At 39.0% G+C, this 21,242-nt stretch overlaps 1 protein-coding gene across 1 annotated transcript in view; it reads right to left on the minus strand.

The window, feature by feature from the left end:
- The window catches only part of GRID2 (glutamate ionotropic receptor delta type subunit 2), a 1,601,543-nt gene that overhangs the window by 240,584 nt on the left and 1,339,717 nt on the right, over positions 1-21,242 (minus strand). The window contains exon 13 of the mRNA XM_019962451.2: positions 10,325-10,520. Coding sequence (XP_019818010.1) covers positions 10,325-10,520 — 196 coding nt within the window. The remainder of the gene's footprint in view (positions 1-10,324; positions 10,521-21,242) is intronic.

Consider the following 21,242-nt stretch of genomic DNA (forward strand, 5'->3'; position numbering starts at 1 on the left):
GGCTACCTCTTCCCTCTGCTACTTAATTCTCTCTGTCTTTAACTTAATTAAATCCTGCTTATTCTAAGTTTGATATTATTCCTATAGGAAGCCTTTGTGATGTGTACCAGCCTCATCCTCCAGGCTACAATAGGTCCCCTTTCTCTGTGTCCTCTTAATACCTCGTATATCTCTCTGTGGGGTAGCTGCTATTCTTCATTTTACTGGCCACCTTCACTAAACTAATCCATCTCTTCATCCTGTGTACCTAAAATAATAGTTTCTTATACCTATTAGCCTAAATATATTAGGCTAGTGAGAGATGAATGAAATTGTGCGGTAGTTTGAACATTCTTTGGCATTGCCTTTCTTTGGGATTGGAATGAAAACTGACCTTTTGCAGTCCTGTGGCCACTGCTGAGTTTTCCAAATTTGACTAAATTATACTAAATTTCTAAATTTAGTCTAATTAAATTGAGTCTAATTTCTAAATTTCTAGACTAAATTAGACTAGTTTTCCAAATTAGACTAAATATATGTATGTTATAGGATTGAGTGAATATATACATGCCTTGGAATCAGATGTAACTAATTAAAAGAATTGGAGTAGGTATAGTTCTCATCGTAGAGTAAATCACTATATAAAAATAGCAATTTTAAAAGTACATGCTCTGTGTATGGTGGTTGAGTAGTGTCATCTTTACACACATAAGACATCACTATTATTTTCCTTTTACTTTAGAGAATTATGCATATTTTTTTTCTGGGCATCTAGAAAAAAATCTTTATTTGTAGTTTTCTTTTTGTTCTATAAGACCTGACATAGTCTAACTCAACGTAAAATGCTCAGGACTGCCTAAGAAGTACATGATTTTAGATTTCTCCTTTCCTCTTTGAGAAAATATCTAATCAAGGCTAATTGATTTCAACATCCATGAAGATTATTAGAAACAAAAATAAGTTTTAAAAGTCTTTTCTTATTTTCAAAAATAAGTCTTTTTCTTTAAAAAATAATACTAGTTTAAAAACAACAACAACAGCACCCAATCTCAAGCATCAGAAATGCATTAGCAGGGTTGCTGGAAATTATCTCTATATGTTTTTTCGTTCTTTCACTGGTTCTGTTCTTTTATTGTGTGATAACTGGCACATACCTAAAAACTCTGGTTTCTGGAGAGCAGAAAATAGGCCAGTGGGATCTTAGCTCCCAGCTGCAGGGCAAAGTGCTCGAGTGAATCATATATTTGTTTGAATCATTTGGCAAAAGGGCACATGTAGCAAATAGACTGCTACCTCTAAACCCTGCGGCATGACAGCCCAGGATGCTTGGCATTTTCATAGACCCGAGCTGTTTAGTATTTTGCCTTGCTTTTCTCTCCAAGTTGTATTCAGTCTGATTATTCATTTCTGTAATAGGGGCCTGACCCCGATGTTAGGGTCATGTCCCTAGTCAGTATATGACCATGACACTTACTGAAGCTCAAGCTAGCTCTTACCCTTTCTCTGCTGCTGGCTCCTGAACTGTCATCTACTCTGGCATTTTTACTCAATGGCAAATGAAGGGATAGTGCTCTAAGAGGACGGGGAATGGAACAACCAGCAGAGAATATGGCCAGTGTGGTTCATAGGTTTGAAGTCCCTAAGACCAAAAGTTATTATAGGTAAAACTAAATAACAGTTGAAGTTTGTTTTCTACTTACAACGTTTTTTTTTTCTTTTATGTAACTTGGTTCCCACTTGTCAGTTGCTACCTTTCCCATTGGTCCCTCAGTTGTAGGAAGTGATGCCCTCAAATCTCTCGGCTCTTGGTAGGACTGCTCTTTGTCAGGACTCCTCTCTGCCAATGTCACCACAATCTGGGCAGCATGCTCACCCACCCTGTCACCTCATATTCACCAACTTAGCTAATTGATCTAGAGCCTAAAGTCCATATTGTTTCTAAATCTCTGAGGGCCCAGCATCATAAAAAATCTGACTTCTAGGTTACTCCTCAGCACTTCTTGATTTGAATCTGTGTGCTGCCTGGCTTTGACCGATTTTCCCATCCCTTTCCAACTGTCTAGATTCTTCCATTCTGGTCTACGGAACCCTATCATCACCATGACCCATATATCTAGGGAGATCATACAATTTATTGTTTTAATGTGAATACTCTTGAGAGTGGAATGGAACATCTGGCAAAATTAATGCTGTTCCAAACCAAGACATACAGTTATTCTCCCTATACCCTCAAGCTGTTTTTTTTTTTGTTTTTAAATTTCCTTTTTTGTTTTTTTTTAAATTTTCGTCCTCCAATACTTTGGCTACCTTATCTGAAGAGCTAACTCATTGGAAAAGACACTGATGCTGGGAAAGACTGAAGGCAAAAGGAGAAGAGGGCAGCAAAGGATGAAATGGTTGGATAGCATCACTGATTCAATGGACATGAACTTGGGCAAACTCCAGGGGATGGTGAGAGATTGGGAGGCCTGGCATGCTGCAGTCCATGTGGTCAAAAAGAGCTGGACACGGCTTAGCGACTGAACACCACCACCACAATATCCTTTTCCTTTCTTTTGCTAAGTAGAACCTGCTTCTCCTCAAGAGATACCGCAGTGCCTTTGGTCTTCTCAAGTGATGACTATTTTTCTTTTCTACAATATTCATACCACTGTTACTGGATCAGGGCTAGGTGTTTTCCTTGCCCTTTGAACCAGTTTTAGACCTTTGTCTCTGAAGTCCTTCAGCTTTGAAACTCATGCTATCAGACTACTACATGCTACTCATTCTTACTGCAGACATCTGCTAATTCTGTCACTCCTCCAAACTCCAGACGCCTCTCTGTCACCCTCAAATTCCACTTCTGTGGTTATTCTTGGTGATTCGATTATTCACATAGACATCCTTTCCCAGTACTTGGCTTATCAGTCTCTTGGCTTCTACTTCTCCAAAGATCGTGTCTTTTCTCCCACTTCAGCCACCCGCTCTCATGTCATATCATTTCTGATGCCAGCACTGTCTTCATCATCTCGATTTCAGATGTGTCATCTTAGAACCAAACTTCATATTATTTCCAATCCTATCTTTCTGGTTCACTAACTCCAACAATTCTCCAATCCTATCTAGACCTATAGTCCACTGTTCATGCCATCCTTTTGTTAGCCTCAATTTCCTTGTGCTTTGACTTCCTTCCTATACAGCTCAGATTCCATGATTTGTAATAGAGAGCATTTCTTTACATGTACTCTAAACTTCCTCACCTCACTGTCTTCTGTCGTACTTATCTGGCAAACACCATTCTGGTGAAACTGGCAGCTGAAGATAGAGAGGCCAGAGAAAACCCCACAATCATGCAGATTAGTCCCAATTTACAGTCATGACCACTACTGCAAAGGGGTCTTTAGTCTTGTTTAGGAATCTATTACATTTCATTAGTCTAATGGTTTGGAGAAGGCAATGGCACCCCACTCCAGTACTCTTGCCTGGAAAATCCTGTGGACGGAGGAGCCTGGAAGACTGCAGTCCATGGGGTCGCTAGGAGTCGGACACCATTGAGCGACTTCACTTTCACTTTTCACTGACATGAATTAGAGAAGGAAATGGCAACCCACTCCAGTGTTCTTGCCTGGAGAATCCCAGGGACGGGGGAGCCTGGTGGGCTGCCGTCTATGGGGTCACACAGAGTCGGACAGGACTGAAGCGACTTAGCAGCAGCAGCAGCAGTCTAATGGTTCCTCCCATTCTCCAGAACAACCATCCCTACTTTTTCTTTCTTTAAATCTCCAGAATCTCTATCCTGCTTTGGTGATGACCCTGGTCCCTGTTTTGTTTTGTTTTGTTTTGTTTTTTTGAGTAAATATAAACAGTCAAAAACGAACTTTCATGTGCTCCCATCACCATATCTTCCAACCTATCTGAAGGTATTCCTGTATGCTCTAGCCTCCCTCCTCTTACTATGGCTGAATTGTGCTCCTAAATCCGACCCTCCACTTGTACACTGGATCCTGGCGGTTCTCCTGTCTCTCTCCTGCATCATGAGTATTGCCTTCTTTATTACGAGTGAGTGAGTGAGTGAAGTCACTCAGTTGTGTCCGACTCTTTGCGACCCCATGGACTGTAGCCCACCAGGCTTCTCCATCCATGGGATTTTCCAGGCAAGAGTACTGGAGTGGGTTGCCATTTTCTTCTCCAGGGGAATCTTCCTGACCCTGGGATTGAACCTGGGTCTCCTGCATTGCAGGCAGACACTTTACCCTCTGAGCCACTAGGGAAGCCCTTTCTTTATTATATTGTCCCATAAATATACAGAGACTGTATATCTTCTCTCATAAAAAAAACTTCCTGAACTTCACATCTCACTCCAGAAATCTGTCCTATTATTCACTATTTCCTTCTAGGAAAGCACCTTTAAAAAGTGCCTATTCTCATAGTCAACACTGTCTCTTTTCTTTTCTTTTTCTCTCCAATTGAATTGTATGTAATTCCTGCTCCTTTCACTCTACCATATCTGTTCCTGTCAAGGTTACCAGTGACTACTGGTAACCAAATAAATCATTAATTCTTAGTCTTCGTCATATTTGATCCATGAGCATCATTTGACAGTCGTTCATTTGAGCTTCCATGAGACACTTTTTTCATTTGGCTTCTAAACAACCGCTCCTGGTTTTTCTCCTGCCTCACTGGCTGATCATTCCCTGACTCTGTTATACCCTTTTATTATCAAAAGGGGCAAACTTCCAGTTATAAAATAAGCAAGTCATGGGGATGTAATATACAGCATGGTGACCATAGTTAATAATATTGCACTGCATTTCTGGAGCTATGCTGGCCTCCGTCACAATCTTAGAACATCCAGGCATACTCCCACCTCAGGGCCTTTGCACTGGCTGATCCTGTGCCTGGAAAAACTTTATCCACATGTATATTTCTCTTCTACCTCCACCCCTCACTTACTTTATGTATTAATAGTTATTCCAGTGTCTGTTATTACTCCTGAAATACAACATATTTTAGTTATCTGGTTTATTGTTTGCCTTCTCCTCTAGAATGTATACTTCATGAAGGTATTTTTTTTTCATTTATGTTCATTTCAATGACCCAAACACTGACTGATTCATAGAATATGCTCAATAAATAACTATTGGATGAATTCATTAAAAAAAAACTCAGTTATATTTTTCAAATCACATTTTTTCCTGCTTATGCAAAAAGTCCTAAGAAGAGGAAGGCAGAAACACATTTGTTCGAGTTTAATTAGGCTAGTGTGGTACAGGTGAACGCCTCTGAAGAACAGCAGATTAGAACTTGTTTACCTAACCCTCATTTTTACAGGTATCTTTGGTATAAGCAGACCAAAGCTGTTAGAAGGGATCAGAATTTACCTTCAAGTAAGAAAAACAACGAGACTAGAGGTACAGTTAGGAACAAGCACAACCTAAGGCATTAATGGGATCCATTTAAAATTGCAATTAGACTGGGAGGATTGTTCTCACAGTGATGCAGGCTTTTCTGGTAGGGAGTTACTATATATATGAATTCCTGTCAAATATACTATAGAGGAAGTTTGGCCTTTTGTGGAATATTGACTTGTAAGACCTTGGGGGTCTTTTCTGCCTGTACAAATTAGAAATCAATGGCAGAGAACAGGGAGTTTCTGTGTGAGATGTGCAAGACTGGTTACTCCAGGAAGAATCCACCAGAAACATTTCATGTGTTACAGTTCTCAAACTTATGAACTCCCAGCGAGCTATAGCAGGTGAAGAGGTTATCGTTTGTTGGTTGGTTGATTTTGTGTTTTAATAAAAGCTGGCCAAGACCTTGAAAACTGAACCAAAATACATTTTACTATAACTACTTAGCCTCTGTCTAATCAGTTTTTAGCTGTCTCTGATACTGGTTGAAAGAAATGTAGACAATAAGCAAATTTCACTTTGATATTTCCCATTATAAATTAATAACATTTTTCACTACTCCTCTACTAAATCGGAAAACTGAATATATGGGGTGTAATAAACACTTGGGGACTTGATTGGCAGTTTTAAACTTGTAAGCATCTTTATCAGCAGACTATCAGGGAATAGAAATAGAAATTTTTCTCTACCTCTTTTATTGCATTACCTTTTTTCATTATGCCATAATTTTAGGTTAACCTTGCTGCTGCTGCTGCTGCTAAGTTGCTTCAGTCGTGTCCAACTCTGTGCAACCCCATAGACGGCAGCCCACCAGGCTCCCCCGTCCCCGGGATTCTCCAGGCAAGAACACTGGAGTGGGTTGCCATTTCCTTCTCCAATGCATGAAAGTGAAAGTGAAGTCGCTCAGTCGTGTCCGACTCTAGCGACCCCATGGACTGCAGCCCACCAGGCTCCTCCGTCCATGGGATTGTCCAGGCAAGAGTACTGGAGTGGGGTGCCATTGCCTTCTCCGTAGGTTAACCTTAGGAAATACCAAATAATAACGCTTTGTAATAAGAAATCACTCACATATACATTCTTTCATGTAAACTTTAGAATCATCTTAAGAGTTTATTATTCTAATCATGCTATCTATTGATGCTTCTACATATGTGTATATATATATATGTATGTGTGTGTGTATATATATATATATATATATATATATATATATATATAATAATGATCAAAACCATAAGAGGCAGAAGTTCTTAATATCATGATAACAATTCTGAGTCCCAGAAATGTTAAGTAGCTAGTCACATTTACACATTTTACTTAAAAAAATGAACTGGATTCAAACCTATTTGTATGCCTACTTTTAATTTGTATCCAGGCTTTTAATTCTCACACTGTGATAATTTTAAAGATGAGAAGAGTAAATCTTAGAGAAACCAAGTAATTTGTCCAAAGTATAGAGCTGAGAACTGGAAGAAACAAGAATGAAAACCAGAGAGCTTTTTTCTAAGACCAGAGTTCTTTCCACTCTTCATACAAAAAAAAAAAAAAAAAAAAATTATTACATTTAACAACAGTATAAAAAACACAAGCCCAAGTTGAAAAGCAATGGAAGGTTATGTATTAAAAGAAAAATAAATATGAAAGCCTAAAAATAATTAACTAAATTTCATAGCACATACTACAAAAGTCAATAGCTGAGTCTAAAACACTTCTATTTCATAGACTCTTGAATAGGAATTTTCTGAGTGTGAATATTTACAGTTTATTTTTACATATACACATAGTTAAACAGCATAAATTTTTTCAAAAATGCAGGAAATTCTATGTACATACTTAAAAAAGAAGAGGTTTTCTTAAAGAACACTGAAGACCTTAGATGATATATAAATATATCCTAAAGCTTCCGTGGTGACTCAGACAATAAAGAATCTGCCTGCAATGCAGGAGACACAGGTTCAATCTCTGGGTTGGGAAGTTCCCTTGGAGAAGGGAATGGCAACCCACTCCAGTATTCTTGCCTGGAAAGTTCCATGGACAGTGGAGCCTGGCAGGCTACAGTCCACGGGGTTGCAAAGAGTCAGACATGACTGAGTGATTAACATAAAGCATCTATGTAGCAACTGATGCTATCTCTAGATTTCTATATTATTTTGGAAATACTGGGATGTCAGAAGTGTAACCAGTTTATAATAATACAAAGAATGACGGGTAATAGTGTGTGTGTATGTTTGTGTGTATGTGTGTGTGTGTGTACATATATATATAAATATATATAATATTCCCATGTTCTTATATATATATATATATATATATATATATATATAAGAAACAAGGTGTTAATTTAGCTGGCTACCTTAGATAGCTACAAGTTTCTTATGGTCTCACTATTTTTATTCTTACCCAATTCCCACATGGAAGTTATAATGATCTTCTTGACAAATAAAAATCAACCATTACATTCTGTTATTTCAGCAGCATCTTTTTTTTTTTTTTTAATTCAAATAAAATCCAAGTTCTTAACCACGGGCAAGGTCCTGTATGATCTGTCCCCTGCCTACTAGCCTCATTCTCCACTTTTTCTCATTCAACAGTGTCCACTTCATGTAGATTTTAAAACTGGTTTCTGAATGGATCTTTGGGCCTTAGCCTATGCTAAGCATTGCCTGAACACTTTGTCATCCTCTCTTCCACATGACCATTTCTTGATCAGACAGATTATAGTTAATATCTTATATCCTTAGGAAACTTACCTGATCACCGCTTCTCAAGCAAATTTCTACAGTGGCATCCTATTTGTTTTTCCGATAGCATTTATCATAATTTAAATCATTTTGTTTGATCATGTATTTTAGTTTCCTTTTCAATCGGTCTCATCAGACTGTATATTTCATGAATCCAGGCATTCCCCTGAGGTCGAGTTTACCTCCAGTTCCCACCTCAGCGCCTGATTCATAATTGTTAATTAGCAAGTACTGGATGAATGAATGAATGGAGTGAATATGTATGTTTGAAAAATATTTTTATTGGGAATTTGTATCTGTGGAGATCAGAAATTGAATTTTCTCTGGAGCATATGGTATAGAAAGAGTTTGGAAAGTATGAAGAGCTTTAGATCTAAAATTGATGAAAATATAAATTTTGAACTTCAATTTATACTCAAGAAAGCAAAATTCTTTCTTAACAATAGACAATATGAAGGAAAAGAACTCTTTCAAAAACTATTGTGAGGCTTAAATTCATCCACATCCAGTGAGTACCTAGTAAATCCTAAAATCTATCCTCCTTTCTCCCCAGTACAACATCTAAGTTCATTCACCCACCAAATCTCACCTGCCTCCCCCATGTCCCCAGTAAGTGGAGGGTACTATGTTGAAATTCTAAGAACCAACAGGCCTCTGGACAAAAAGAAACACATTTTTCATGATCGGTACCTGAGCCATGGGAAACTGGGATTCAATAATGAAGGTGAAGGAGTTAGAAGCCATTACTACCATTTCAAGGACATCATTTCAAGGACATTATTTAAAGGCATCATTTATACTCAGAAAGACCTTTATGTCAGCATTAGTAGTTTTTAAATAATAGTATCAGTGTAGTGACTGAAAAAAATATGAGTGTGACACTAGGGAACCATAGCAAGAGCAGTAGTAAAGGACAACATATGAAAGGGTATAGAATAATCCTAGAACCTGTAACAGAATGTGGGCTTCCCGGGTGGTGCTAGTGGTAAAGAATCTGCCGGCCAATGTAGGAGACATAAGAGACGCGGATTTGATCCCTGGGTCGGGAAGATCCCCTGGAAGAGGGCATGGCAACCCACTTCAGTATTCTTGTTGGGAGAATCCCATGAACAGAGGAGCCAGGCAGGCTACAGTCCATAGGGGTGCAAAGAGTTGGACATGACTGATACACCCACATGGCAGAATAATATTAACAGTCAACAAAACATTTTCCAACAAGGTAGTTTTAAGTTTGCCTTCTAAACAAGGAACTCAGACTTGGAGTTCAAATTATCATGCGTGAAAGGTGACAGAAAAAAGTATATACCACCATTGATGCTGTTATTGGATATTTATTCATTCATTTATCCCACAATTACTTATTGAAAGTCAGCCCTTGTGATTTTCACTGGGAAAGCCACTGGGATAATTTTAAGCAAAAATCATTCAGTTCTCTCATGGAGGTTGATGGGGCCTGAGGAAGAAAGAATTACTTCTATGTACATGTTTATAAGCCACAGCCCAGAATAAAAACTAATTTCATGTTTTTCATACAAAGGATGGCTCTCTGTATTTTTTTTTAAATAACTTCTAAATGATGATTTTATAAAAATAAGCTATTAATAAAGATTTTCATTTTTGGAAATAGAAATAGACATTCATAGAAATCATATTTGTGGACAAGATTAACTTTTACTCACAGAGAACTTCTCATAATCATATAAGATAAAGTTTTCATCTAAAAACAAATGTAGTATAGAAAATAACCAGAGTTGTTTGAAAAACTTGGATAACCTGAATGATATTTGTAATGGGATTTGTAAAAGCCTTTTCCAGTCTTCATGTGTATAACTCCCTGACCTTGTTCTGAACAAAATACCAGCTCATATACTCTAGTTTTGAAATTCTGTTGAAAAGGATCCTTAGCCATACCACAGAAATCTGTGAATTCCCTCTACTGGTGTGGTGAGTCACCTCAAAATCTTCTTAAATCAATAAAAGGCATAATTTAACTGAAAACTCCTTCCTTTTCTTCTCCAGGGGATCTTTCCAACCCAGGGATCAAACCCATATCTCCTGGCAGGTGGACTCTTTACCACTGAGCCACCTGGAAAGCCTTAATTGAAAATTCTATGTCAAAGTTAAACTTACAAAAAGGAAGTATCAACCTCAGTTTAGCAATTCCAATATTAGGGACAGAATGGGAGACTACGACGGCAGAACTGTGGCCAGTACCTTTTGAATGCCTGCTTGGGACTCCAGAACGTTATTCTCTGATCCGTTGCTTCGGTTGATCATCCGCCACATTTGGGAATACATGCTGTCCCTCTCAAAAGGATTCATTCCCTTCATGCGCACATGCTCATACACTGCAGAGTCCAGGACCGTGCCATAAGGGATATCTGTTTGCTTGGAGAGGTCCTGGAGAGACCTTGATTATTGGGAGAGCAGAGAGACACAGGACAGAGTACTGAATACTTTCAAGTGGAAATAAAGGAAGCAAAAAGTAATATATGTAAATACAAATGTCAAATTGCTTTTTTTCTTTTGCTATTTCTTAACATTAAGATACAATATAGAAAGAGAATTGCTGTAACAGTGTGTAGAACCTACATGGATCACAAGAAGACAAAAATCATTACTAAAGGAAAGGCGAAAGTTTCGAGTGATAGAGCAAGGCTATTTTTTTTTCCGCTGCTGTGAGAAAAAAAATCAAGCAATTGCTATCAAAGCAAAGAAAAATGAAATTATATTGCTATATAATCATATAGTTTTTAAAAATTTCAGTATGTTGCAAGCTTTAAGCTTATGTTCTTTTAGGTGACAAGGCTTCAACATTTTTATAAAATAATTACATTTTGTATAAACAACATGTTTGGGTAGGCGTATACTTAAAAACTAGTATTTGTAACAGTCATTACTTATTGAGTTGCTACTCCATACATGCCATGCAGTTGGCATACACTATCCGTACAGCAATGCCTCATGTTCAGAACTATTTCACCTATTTTACAGATAAGAAAACTTAGGTACAGGGAATAAAGGATTAGCTTAGTGTGGCACGGTCATTGAAGGATAAAGACAGAATTCAAATGCAGATCTGACCAACTCCGAAAACCATATTTCTACTGCAAGATGCTGACTTTTATCTCTATATTTATTTATTTTTGTTAGATTTGCTTTAAGTGTGTGTGTGTGTGTGTGTGTGTGTGTGTGTGTGTGTGAGAGAGAGAGAGAGAGAGAAAGAGAGAGAGAGAGAGAGAGCTTTCTATTTGTATTAAAATAAAGTAAATTTCATGCTTCTGCAAAGCTGAATATGTTTTCAGCTTTCTCTTTTACAGAATAATGTTCCAGGCTTTTCAAATCAATCTGTAAGTTACAGACGGTATCTACTTGTCCCAGGTTATTCGTCTCTAAATTGATGGTCAATTTCCTTATATGTGAGTTTCTGATAAGACACTCATACTTTCTAACTTGGAGAACCAATTACCACTTCACTGGAACTCACTGAATTTGTGTAGGCACCCAACTCTAATGACTGACATTTAAGAACAAATATGTGTCTTTGGCATACTGTTTAAAATTAGATGCTGGCATGCTTCAAACTCACTAACCTCTGAGAATGGGAGCAGATGCTTTGAAGCACTATACCATATTTTGAACAAGAACAAATACCCACAGCCCTCCAAAACCACGGGCCATGAATGTCATGTTATGTATACCTCTGACCTTTTGGTTCGTTTCTAGCTGGAGTTTGCTAATGATTTCCTGGGGGTCTTTGCAAGCAACACTAACATTGGGTAAGGGTATTGGGAATACACTTGCAGGTCACCACTTTCCATCATGTGCAAAATTGTGTTGCAAACAATACATATGGGCCATGTTTGTTAAATATTTGTGCCAGTTTTTAATGATAACTTTCAGCAAAATTTAATCTGCATTTTATTGAGTTTTACATTGTTGATGTGTATAATCTACTCTATGGAAATGAGTGATACCATGGTAATTCCTTTTTGCTCTACACTTCTGCTTCATGAAATGATGAATTTAAAAATTACCATTTTTTTTTTCTTTTTGCAAGCAAAGCTTTATTGGGGCCCCTGCTGCAGCAAGGGGAAACAAGAACAAACAACAGATTCCTTTGCTTGCTCATTCCTTGAAGGAGGTAAAATAAAGAAAGTAAAAATGACTATTTGAAGGGGAGAATTTTCTGGAATATCCTACAATTATTGAGATAATTCTGCCATTTTTAAAAGAAAATGTGACAGTATAGATAAATAATTGAGGAGGAAGCAAGAATATGAGTGTGTTACCCATAGTTAGAGTGCAGCCTAGTACCAGAGTGACAGGGCATCTGCTCCTGGAATGTGCCATAAATTATCTTGGTACTAGTACAGCAATAAGAATTTTGTTTCCAAAGAACAGTTTATTTCTTATTTATTACTGTTTCTAGTAGTAGAAGTAAAACTATATTCAAAACTAACATTCTAACATATTTCCCAATGTTTAGTGATGCTTTAAACTGGTTACACAGGGGGAAGAAATGAAACTTGTCAATATAGATTATGATAGCAGATCTCATTCACTCAATATCTACAAATGCAAGAGCAAGGTTAGGTAGTCATACCCAGCCTGCGCTTTCTAGAACCTGAAGGTGATGTTAGGGCTGGAGAAAGCCACGTTAGGATTCATCAGAAACCCTCCCTGGATATGACTGGCCACTTTCTGCTCAGTAGTTTCTGGCAATCAATCTCGATTATAACTTTCCGAAGGTTTCCACTTGGCAAGATGATAGTGTATTGGTGAAAAAAAATGTGTATGCATATATCTAAATATGGCAGAAAGTAAAGAGGAACTAAAAAGCCTCTTGATGAAAGTGGAGAGTGAAAAAGTTGGCTTAAAGCTCAACATTCAGAAAACGAAGATCATGGCATCCGGTCCCATCACTTCATGGCAAATAGATGGGGAAACAGTGGAAACTGTCAGACTTTATTTTTAGGGGCTCCAAAATCACTGCAGATGGTGATTGCAGCCATGAAATTAAAAGATGCTTACTCCTTGGAAGGAAAGTTATGACCAACCTAGATAGCATTTTCAAAAGCAGAGACATTACTTTGCCAACAAAGGTCCATCTAATCAAGGCTATGGTTTTTCCTGTGGTCATGTATGGATGTGAGAGTTGGACTGTGAAGAAGGCTGAGTGCCGAAGAATTGATGCTTTTGAACTGTGGTGTTGGAGAAGACTCTTGAGAGTCTCTTGGACTGCAAGGAGATCCAACCAGTCCATTCTGAAGGAGATCAGCCCTGGGATTTCTTTGGAAGGAATGATGCTAAAGCTGAAACTCCAGTACTTTGGCCACCTCATGCGTAGAGTTGACTCATTGGAAAATACTCTGATGCTGGGAGGGATTTGGGGCAGGAGGAGAAGGGGACGGCAGAGGATGAGATGGCTGGATGGCATCACTGACTCGATGGATGTGAGTCTGAGTGAACTCCGGGACTTGGTGATGGACAGGGAGGCCTGGCGTGCTGTGATTCATGGGGTCTCAAAGAGTCGGACACGACTGAGCGACTGAACTGAATTGAACTGAAATATGTAACTGCTTTGTTCAAATAGTCATACTAGTAAAATACTGCTAAATAAATTAATGCTCCTTCTTAGCTTTCCATGAAAAGAAAATTGAAATCAACTGCTTGGATCTTTAATTCAATCAAAATTTTGTGCCATGGTATCACCTTGAATATTAGCTTTAAATGTGAATATAGAATTATAACACAGGTTTTTAGCTGGCAAAACTGTTTTATACACACAGAAATTTTAAAGCAACATCTTGATAGGTTTCCTATGTGAGGTTCTTGATGTCACAAAGAGGCAGTTTATTTTCAACATATTTCAAATTTAGAATAGCAGAACATTTTATAACTTAGAACAAAGGCATGTTCCCTCTAGCTTCACTTCTGATATCAAGTTCAGCTTATAAATGTGCTGTGAGATATGCTTGCAATAAAAACTACAGCTTGTCTGATTCAGTATCATTCCATCATAGTACACCAAGATAGCACACGAAAGGTGACAAAAATAAAATGAAGCAAAATGAAGTGAACACAAATAGCTAATTATTACAGAAAAATAAAGCTGTTTTAGGAGCCCAACAGAGAAAGAAAGGACCTATTATAAGTACTAATTTTGTTATTTTCATGCTTATAAGATTTTCTGCTAAGCAATGCTATGGTCTATATTATAAGGTCCTAAACAAATCAAGTGGAGAAGGCAATGGCAACCCACTCCAGTACTCTTGCCTGGAAAATCCCATGGACAGTGGAGCCTGGTAGGCTGTAGTCCATGGGGTCGCTAGGAGTCACTTTCATGCATTGGAGAAGGAAATGGCAACCCACTCCAGTGTTCTTGCCTGGAGAATCCCAGGGACGGGGGAGTCTGGTGGGCTGCCATCTATGGGGTCGCACAGAGTCGGACACGGCTGAAGTGACTTAGCAGCAGGAGCAGCAAACAAATCAAGTAGGTTATTTCACAAGTGGTAATCCTCAAAACCATTCTATCTTAAAGTCAACATCTGAGTAGATAGTATTTAGACATGCCAAATCATTGTTTTAAAATGTTACACAATTATAAAATAGTCCACAAGCACCTAATACATAAATTTACCTTGGCAAATATTGATATTTCTTTTCTAACAATTGGCAACGTTTACCCAGGACACAGAAGAAATGGGAAAATCTAGAGTGTTTTAGAGAAGTGTTAGCTGTGAATATACTCATACTGATATATTCTGTCTTTCCACCTAACCACACAAAACATGCACACGCTGTGCTGTGGGTGCTCGGTCGTGTCCCCATGGACTGTGGACCGCGAGACTCCTCCCTCCATGGGATTCTCCAGGCAAGAATACTGGAATGGGTTGCCATTTCCTCCTCCAGAGGATCTTTCCAACCCAGGAATCCAGCCCAGGTCTCCTGCATTGCAGGCAGATTCTTTACTGCTGAGCCATCTGGGAAGCCTGAACACACACAAAACTCGGCAAACAATCACTCTGAGAATCCGTGAGCCGTGAGCCCTCCTCTCCCAACCCACACCCCAACTCATACACACAGTAAAAATGAATGTCCATAGCTATATGTATAAAAGAAAGCCAATGTTTTCCCAGTCTAATCAGCCTTATTTTCTCAACATCTTACATCTTACTGAAATTCTTCTTTTATTTATTATACCTGTGTTCTATACTAAACAGTACTATCTGATAGATAAGTGGTATTTAGTTACATGAACATTACAAATATTAAGAAATTGTAATTTAGGGCATGTCTGTGAAATTAAATTTTAAGGTGGATCTAGGCTGATTACAAACTCTTTCCATGAGAAGAAAAATACTTAAAACCCTTCAAGCATTGAAAATTAATTTTGATACATGTGATTGTCTGATATTAGCTATATCTGATAACAATAGCTTTGATATTGGGTAGGTTAGATTTTAAAGTCAAGCAGCTTTCTTATTTGTAAGCCGTGTGATGTTAGGTACCCCTGTTAACTTTACTTTCCTCATCTATAAATGGGGAGAGTAACAGTGTCCTCAAAAAGTGATGATTTTAGGACATGTCACATCAGTATTTGATCAAGCTATCTATTCTTTTCATACAAAGATTATTATTATAATAGTTCTTCACCTTATAATGCACTATTTAATGATTTGTAATGGACTATTTTTTTTTTTTTTTTTTGGTGTGTGTGGCAGGAGGACCCCTTATACTACTAACAAGGAGATTTGTGAATTGGAGTTGAGTTAAAGCCTTATCACCTTTCCAAGTACAAGAATGTATGAACTTAGGATACTAAATGGTCATAATTTTCTTCATAGCAAATTCTTTATGACATTTACATGACTTTATTAGTGTAATTATAATGAATGTGTTGCTGCTTAGATTTTTTTAAGCTGTCAGTTAAAAATCTAATGTCCATCCCCACTGCCGTGAACTTTCACTCATATTTTTACCTATTTTCTTTCAATAGGCAAATAGATCTTATCCATATAAACTTAAAATAACTCTCATAGGCCTTTCTTTTACATCTCCTCTCCCTTTCTCTCTCTCTTTCCTTCTTTCTTCCTCCCTCCCTCTCTTTCTTTCTCTCTCTTTTTTGTTTCACATTTGAGCCTTGTTGTGTAGAATGCTCACCAACAAATGACAAGAGTGAGCTGCCAGCTCTAGTTCTGGGGAATTTTAAGTCTAATCCCATTTTTAATAGAATGGAACACTTGACTCAAGTTATCCCATCAGAAGGATTTTTCTTCAGGGAGAGAAAAATGGAACGTGGTTGATGGGATAGGCGCTGGATGCTGCAGGCAAAGGGGCTGATGGTGGAAGAGAGACAAACAAGCAGGGGTGCATGAAAAGTGCCCTCCAACTCAGTTCAGGCTTTTCCTCCCACACTCTGCCCAGTTTCCTCCTCTGGATGGTAATTTCAGCATCTGCCAAAGGACAAATTTTACTGTAACTCCAAGGGCCCAGTATAGCAACCGCACGGAGCCCACTGGTGCCTACTGAGGTTCACTGGTTGCAGTGGCTGAGCACTGTCGTTGGCAGGGTACAGAGGCAGGTTTTCCAGGCAGGAAAAGTGCTCCAAAATTTAACAACTTAATGAACAACTACACGCCATAATAGAGGGCCAGCAGAGTGAACATTAGCGATGTTGAGACATAAGAAACAGAAAAAAGAGTTGGAAACTAGACTGAGGTGGTCAGAGAAGGCAGGCCTACCATGGTGAGGTACTGCCAACCTCTGCACTGGGCAACCTCTCAGCTTCTAAAAACACAGGTTTTGAAGATATAAAGATTGAAGTGTCAATCCTTGAGCAAATAAAAATTTTCCAAATTGCAGTTCCTTTCCCTGTTAAATAGGAGAAATAATAATTTTATAATAAAATATCTGGAGGTTTGTAGTAGATTTTGATAGAAGACACTTCCCTTAAAAGGTACTCTTTAAGCGCTCAGTTACTGATCCTTGCAATTATTATTATTATTACTGTTACTTTGTCCTCTATTATGATTTCAAGGATCGCCATGTTTTTATTTTTCCCACCAATAGACTCATTCTCAGCTAAAGCTCTTCCTCACCGGTGGCCTTTCTTTCTAACACCTCACTCTAACTTCTCATCAAGTTTTGTAAATTTTACCTCCTAAATCTTGCAAATCTATCACTACCTTTGCCTTCCCATTGCTAGTACCCTCATCATTTCTACCTTGAAAATTATTTCTAAGCTTTTCCCCTATCTCTACTCCCACCTACCTCTAATCCAACCTTCACAGCCAACAGTGTTCTTTCTGATATGCAAATCCGATCCTACCTCTGCCTTATTTAAATACTTCCTGTATAACCCACTGCCCTTAGAAAATGGTTCAAACTCCATAGCATTCAAGATCCTTCAAAAATTTGCCCTAAAAATTTTTTTCCCCATTTTCAGAAATAACCTTTTGCCTCATTCATATTCACATTACAGGGCAAACAGACTATTTCATCATTCCTTGCTTGGTAGGTGTTCTCCCAGCATGTTTGCTTATCTTCTTGGTGAATTTCTTCCTTTCAAGATCAAATTCTGATGTCTTTTCTGTGCTCTTCTAATACTTAAAATATATGTTCACATCTTAGCATTGTGTTTTGAAATTTTACTTCTTTGTTTACCTCATTAGAATACATGTTACTGATTCTCATGAGATTTTTTTTAAATGTTATTTATTTGTTTTTTATTTATCTTGAAACTCAGAACCTAGCCAGGGTCTGGAAAACAGCAGTTAATGAGGTTCATTTGTTTTGGCTGCACTTCTTTACTAGGAAAATGCTTTCATCTTGGAAAGCCAGCATTCCCATTAAACCAGTGTTGCATAAAAATGGAATTTTTACTATATATTACTAGCCATTTTGTGGGTGATTAATAGTGGCCAGAAGTATTGTGTAGTTAAAAAAAAGAAACTTTTTTTAGAAAACAAAACTTTATAAAAAGAGAACTTTAGAAAGCCTTTCTGTATTACAATCAGCTGCAAAAGCTTTATTGGACCACCAGTGAGTTGTGTGACAAGATGTTTTGCCATAAATGAATTCAGAGGCAAGACAAATAAAAAGAAAATTTAAACAAATAGTACTGAAACAAAATATCGGAAAAAGCTCAGGTATAGTCCGAGATTCTGGTAGACACGGGGTCCAGTACAAGCTGGGATGTCTATTCCTGAGACAGATACTTATTTAAGCAGTGTGGAAACAGATCTGACAATTTAGTGGTAGATGTGATGAATTATTTCTGATTAAAATATCAGAAAGAAACTGAAATGATGAAGAAAATTGCTCAACTAACTCTGCTAAAGGAAATACTTAAAAAAATATATACATATATAAAAGAATCTATGGTTTTAGGAGCTGCTGCTGCTGCTGCTAAGTCGCTTCAGTCGTGTCCAACTCTGTGCGACCCCATAGGCGGCAGCCCACCAGGCTCTGCTGTCCCTGGGATTCTCCAGGCAAGAATACTGGAGTGGGTTGCCATTTCCTTCTCCAATGCATGAAAGAGAAATGTGAAAGTGAAGTCGCTCAGTCGTGTCTGACTCTTCGCAACCCCATGGACTGCAGCCTACCAGGCTCCTCTGTCCATAGATTTTCCAGGCAAGAGTACTGGAGTGGGGTGCCATTGCAGAGATACAAACCAGAACAAAGAACAGTCACCTTTGGAAATGTGTGCTCGTGCTCAGCCACTCAGTCATGTCTGACTCTTTGCGACCCTGTGGATTGCAGCCCTCCAGGCTCCTCTGTCCATGGGATTCTCCAGGCAAGAGTACTGAAGTGGGTTGCCATTTCCTACTCCAGGGTATCTTCCGGACCCAGGGATGGAACCTGCTTCTCTTATGTCTCCTGCATTGGCAGGCAGGTTCTTTACCACTACAACCACCTGGGAAACCCTTTGGTCATACTGGAGTTTTATTTTTTCTTTCTTTCAAAGGTTAAGTATTTACATAAAGAGGAAGTAGTCTCAAGAAGAGGAATGCTCTACTTATAGGAGAGCAGAAAAGCAGAAAAAGGCTTTCCAGTGTCCTATCTGCCAGTGTAGCCAGTTGTCACTTGAGAAACCACATTCTGTATCTTAGTAGCTCCTTCTCAGTGAATTTCTCCCAACTCCTCAGATACAAGTTTGGAAAGGAAGTCTGATGAAACATAAGGGTATCAAGGGTAAATGGTGAGGTAAGCAGGACTCTAACACTCCCTGATGTCAGAAAATTTGGTTTGCAGATGGCTCAATCCATATGCTATGCTATGCTATGCTATGTCGCTTCAGTCGTGTCCGACTCTGTGCGACCCCAGAGACGGCAGGCCACCAGGCCCCACCATCCCTGGGATTCTCCAGGCAAGAACACTGGAGTGGGTTGCCATTTCCTTCTCCAATGCATGGAAGTGAAAAGTGAAAGTGAAGTTGCTCAGTCGTGTCCGACTCTTTGCGACCCCATGGACTGCAGCCCACCAGGCTCCTCCGTCCATGGGATTTTCCAGGCAAGAGTACTGGAGTGGGTGGGGTGCCAGTCCATATTGATGAGCTATTTTAAGTGAATGAAGGCAACTGCTATTTAATGAAAGCAAGCTCAGGAAAGAGTTGAATGTTCTTTAGCCCAGTGATGCTACTGCTGCTGCTAAGTCACTTCAGTCGTGTTTGACTCTGTGCGACCCCATAGATGGCAGCCCACCAGGCTCCCCTGTCCCTGGGATTCTCCAGGCAAGAACACTGTGGGTTGCTATTTCCTTCTCCAATGCATGAAAGTGAAAAGGGAAAGTGAAGTCGCTCAGTCGTGTCCAATTCTTAGCGACCCCATGGACTGCAGCCTACCAGGCTCCTCCATCCATGGGATTTTCCAGGCAAGAGTACTGGAGTGGGTCGCCATTGCCTTCTCCATCAATGATGCTAGGTTTCTTATTTTAAAAGATTAAGGTTAAAGTCATAGTAGTGGCAGAAATACAATTCTCTCATAGAAGGTAAGACTATATAGCCTAAGAAAGTATAATTTATGGGACCAGTTAATTTAGGAGGAACCCAGCCATGGTTGTCTCTAGTGGAGAGAATGTGTTTGTGCCTTTCTTCCTCTCATGGTGCCAACACTTCTCCCTTCTCAAGACAGAAGCAGAAGACTAAAGTCTGAGGCCAACAAGTTTGAAGGATCCCTGCAGGGTGGACTCAGGGGATGTCCCCTGGATGGAGAGGGTGCTTTATAAGAGGAGCCCTAACTGGACCAAAATGGACTGAGGATGTAGAGAGGAGGGTCAGCAGATGAGAATGGCTCCCTGTGGTGGATGCTCAAATAAGGCTGGGGTGGTGCTTCCTTCCCCAGCCCCTCTGTTCTGGCCTCTTCCCCACTCCTGTCCTATACCCTTCACATGCCCACACACCCAGCTTTCTGTGGTACAGCAGAGCATATGACATAAAAGACAGCTTCAGATTTTTGTGCTCTGAACTTCTTTAGAATACTTATTTGATCTTTATTTTTTAAAAAAACTATTTAAACATCCATCAGAATTCCAAATGTCCTTGGTCTAGAAAAAGTAGAGGTAGTCACGTGGAGCACACTGCTCCCTTCCAAACACTGTCCCTCCAAGGTGGATTACTAGGCATGGAGGGCTATATCCCAGGAGATGCCTTTCAAGTCTTTCCTGAGAGATTTAGGAATGTTTCCCTCCAAGAGCAGTCAGGAGCACCCCATCTGCCACATGGTATACACAGGATGGTCATAGGTAATACTAGAAATTCAGGTAACATAGATGCAGTTGAGGTAGAGGGATGTCACTGACTAGGTATGGAACATCTTCCTGCACTAGAGAGATGCATTTTCCTGTACACTTTTGAGGTTGATTTGGACTTGGATACGATAGGTCATTTTAGAGAACCCAGAGGGAGGAGGAAACACTCTGTCCTTCTGGCTGCTGTTAAGCAATAATTAATGATGATGATGGTGAAACTCTCTCCAAAATGACAATGCTATATAAATGTGAAAAGACAGTCATCTGAAAATCTGATTGTCTTGCCTAACTTGTTGTCCCATATTATAAGCTAGGAACTAATTTTGTCATGTCATGAATCTTGATATGTGGCAGACATTATATTTTTCCACATGTTGAC

The sequence above is a fragment of the Bos indicus genome, chromosome 6 (genome assembly GCF_029378745.1).
Source record: "Bos indicus isolate NIAB-ARS_2022 breed Sahiwal x Tharparkar chromosome 6, NIAB-ARS_B.indTharparkar_mat_pri_1.0, whole genome shotgun sequence".
NCBI classification, from domain to species: domain Eukaryota; kingdom Metazoa; phylum Chordata; class Mammalia; order Artiodactyla; family Bovidae; genus Bos; species Bos indicus.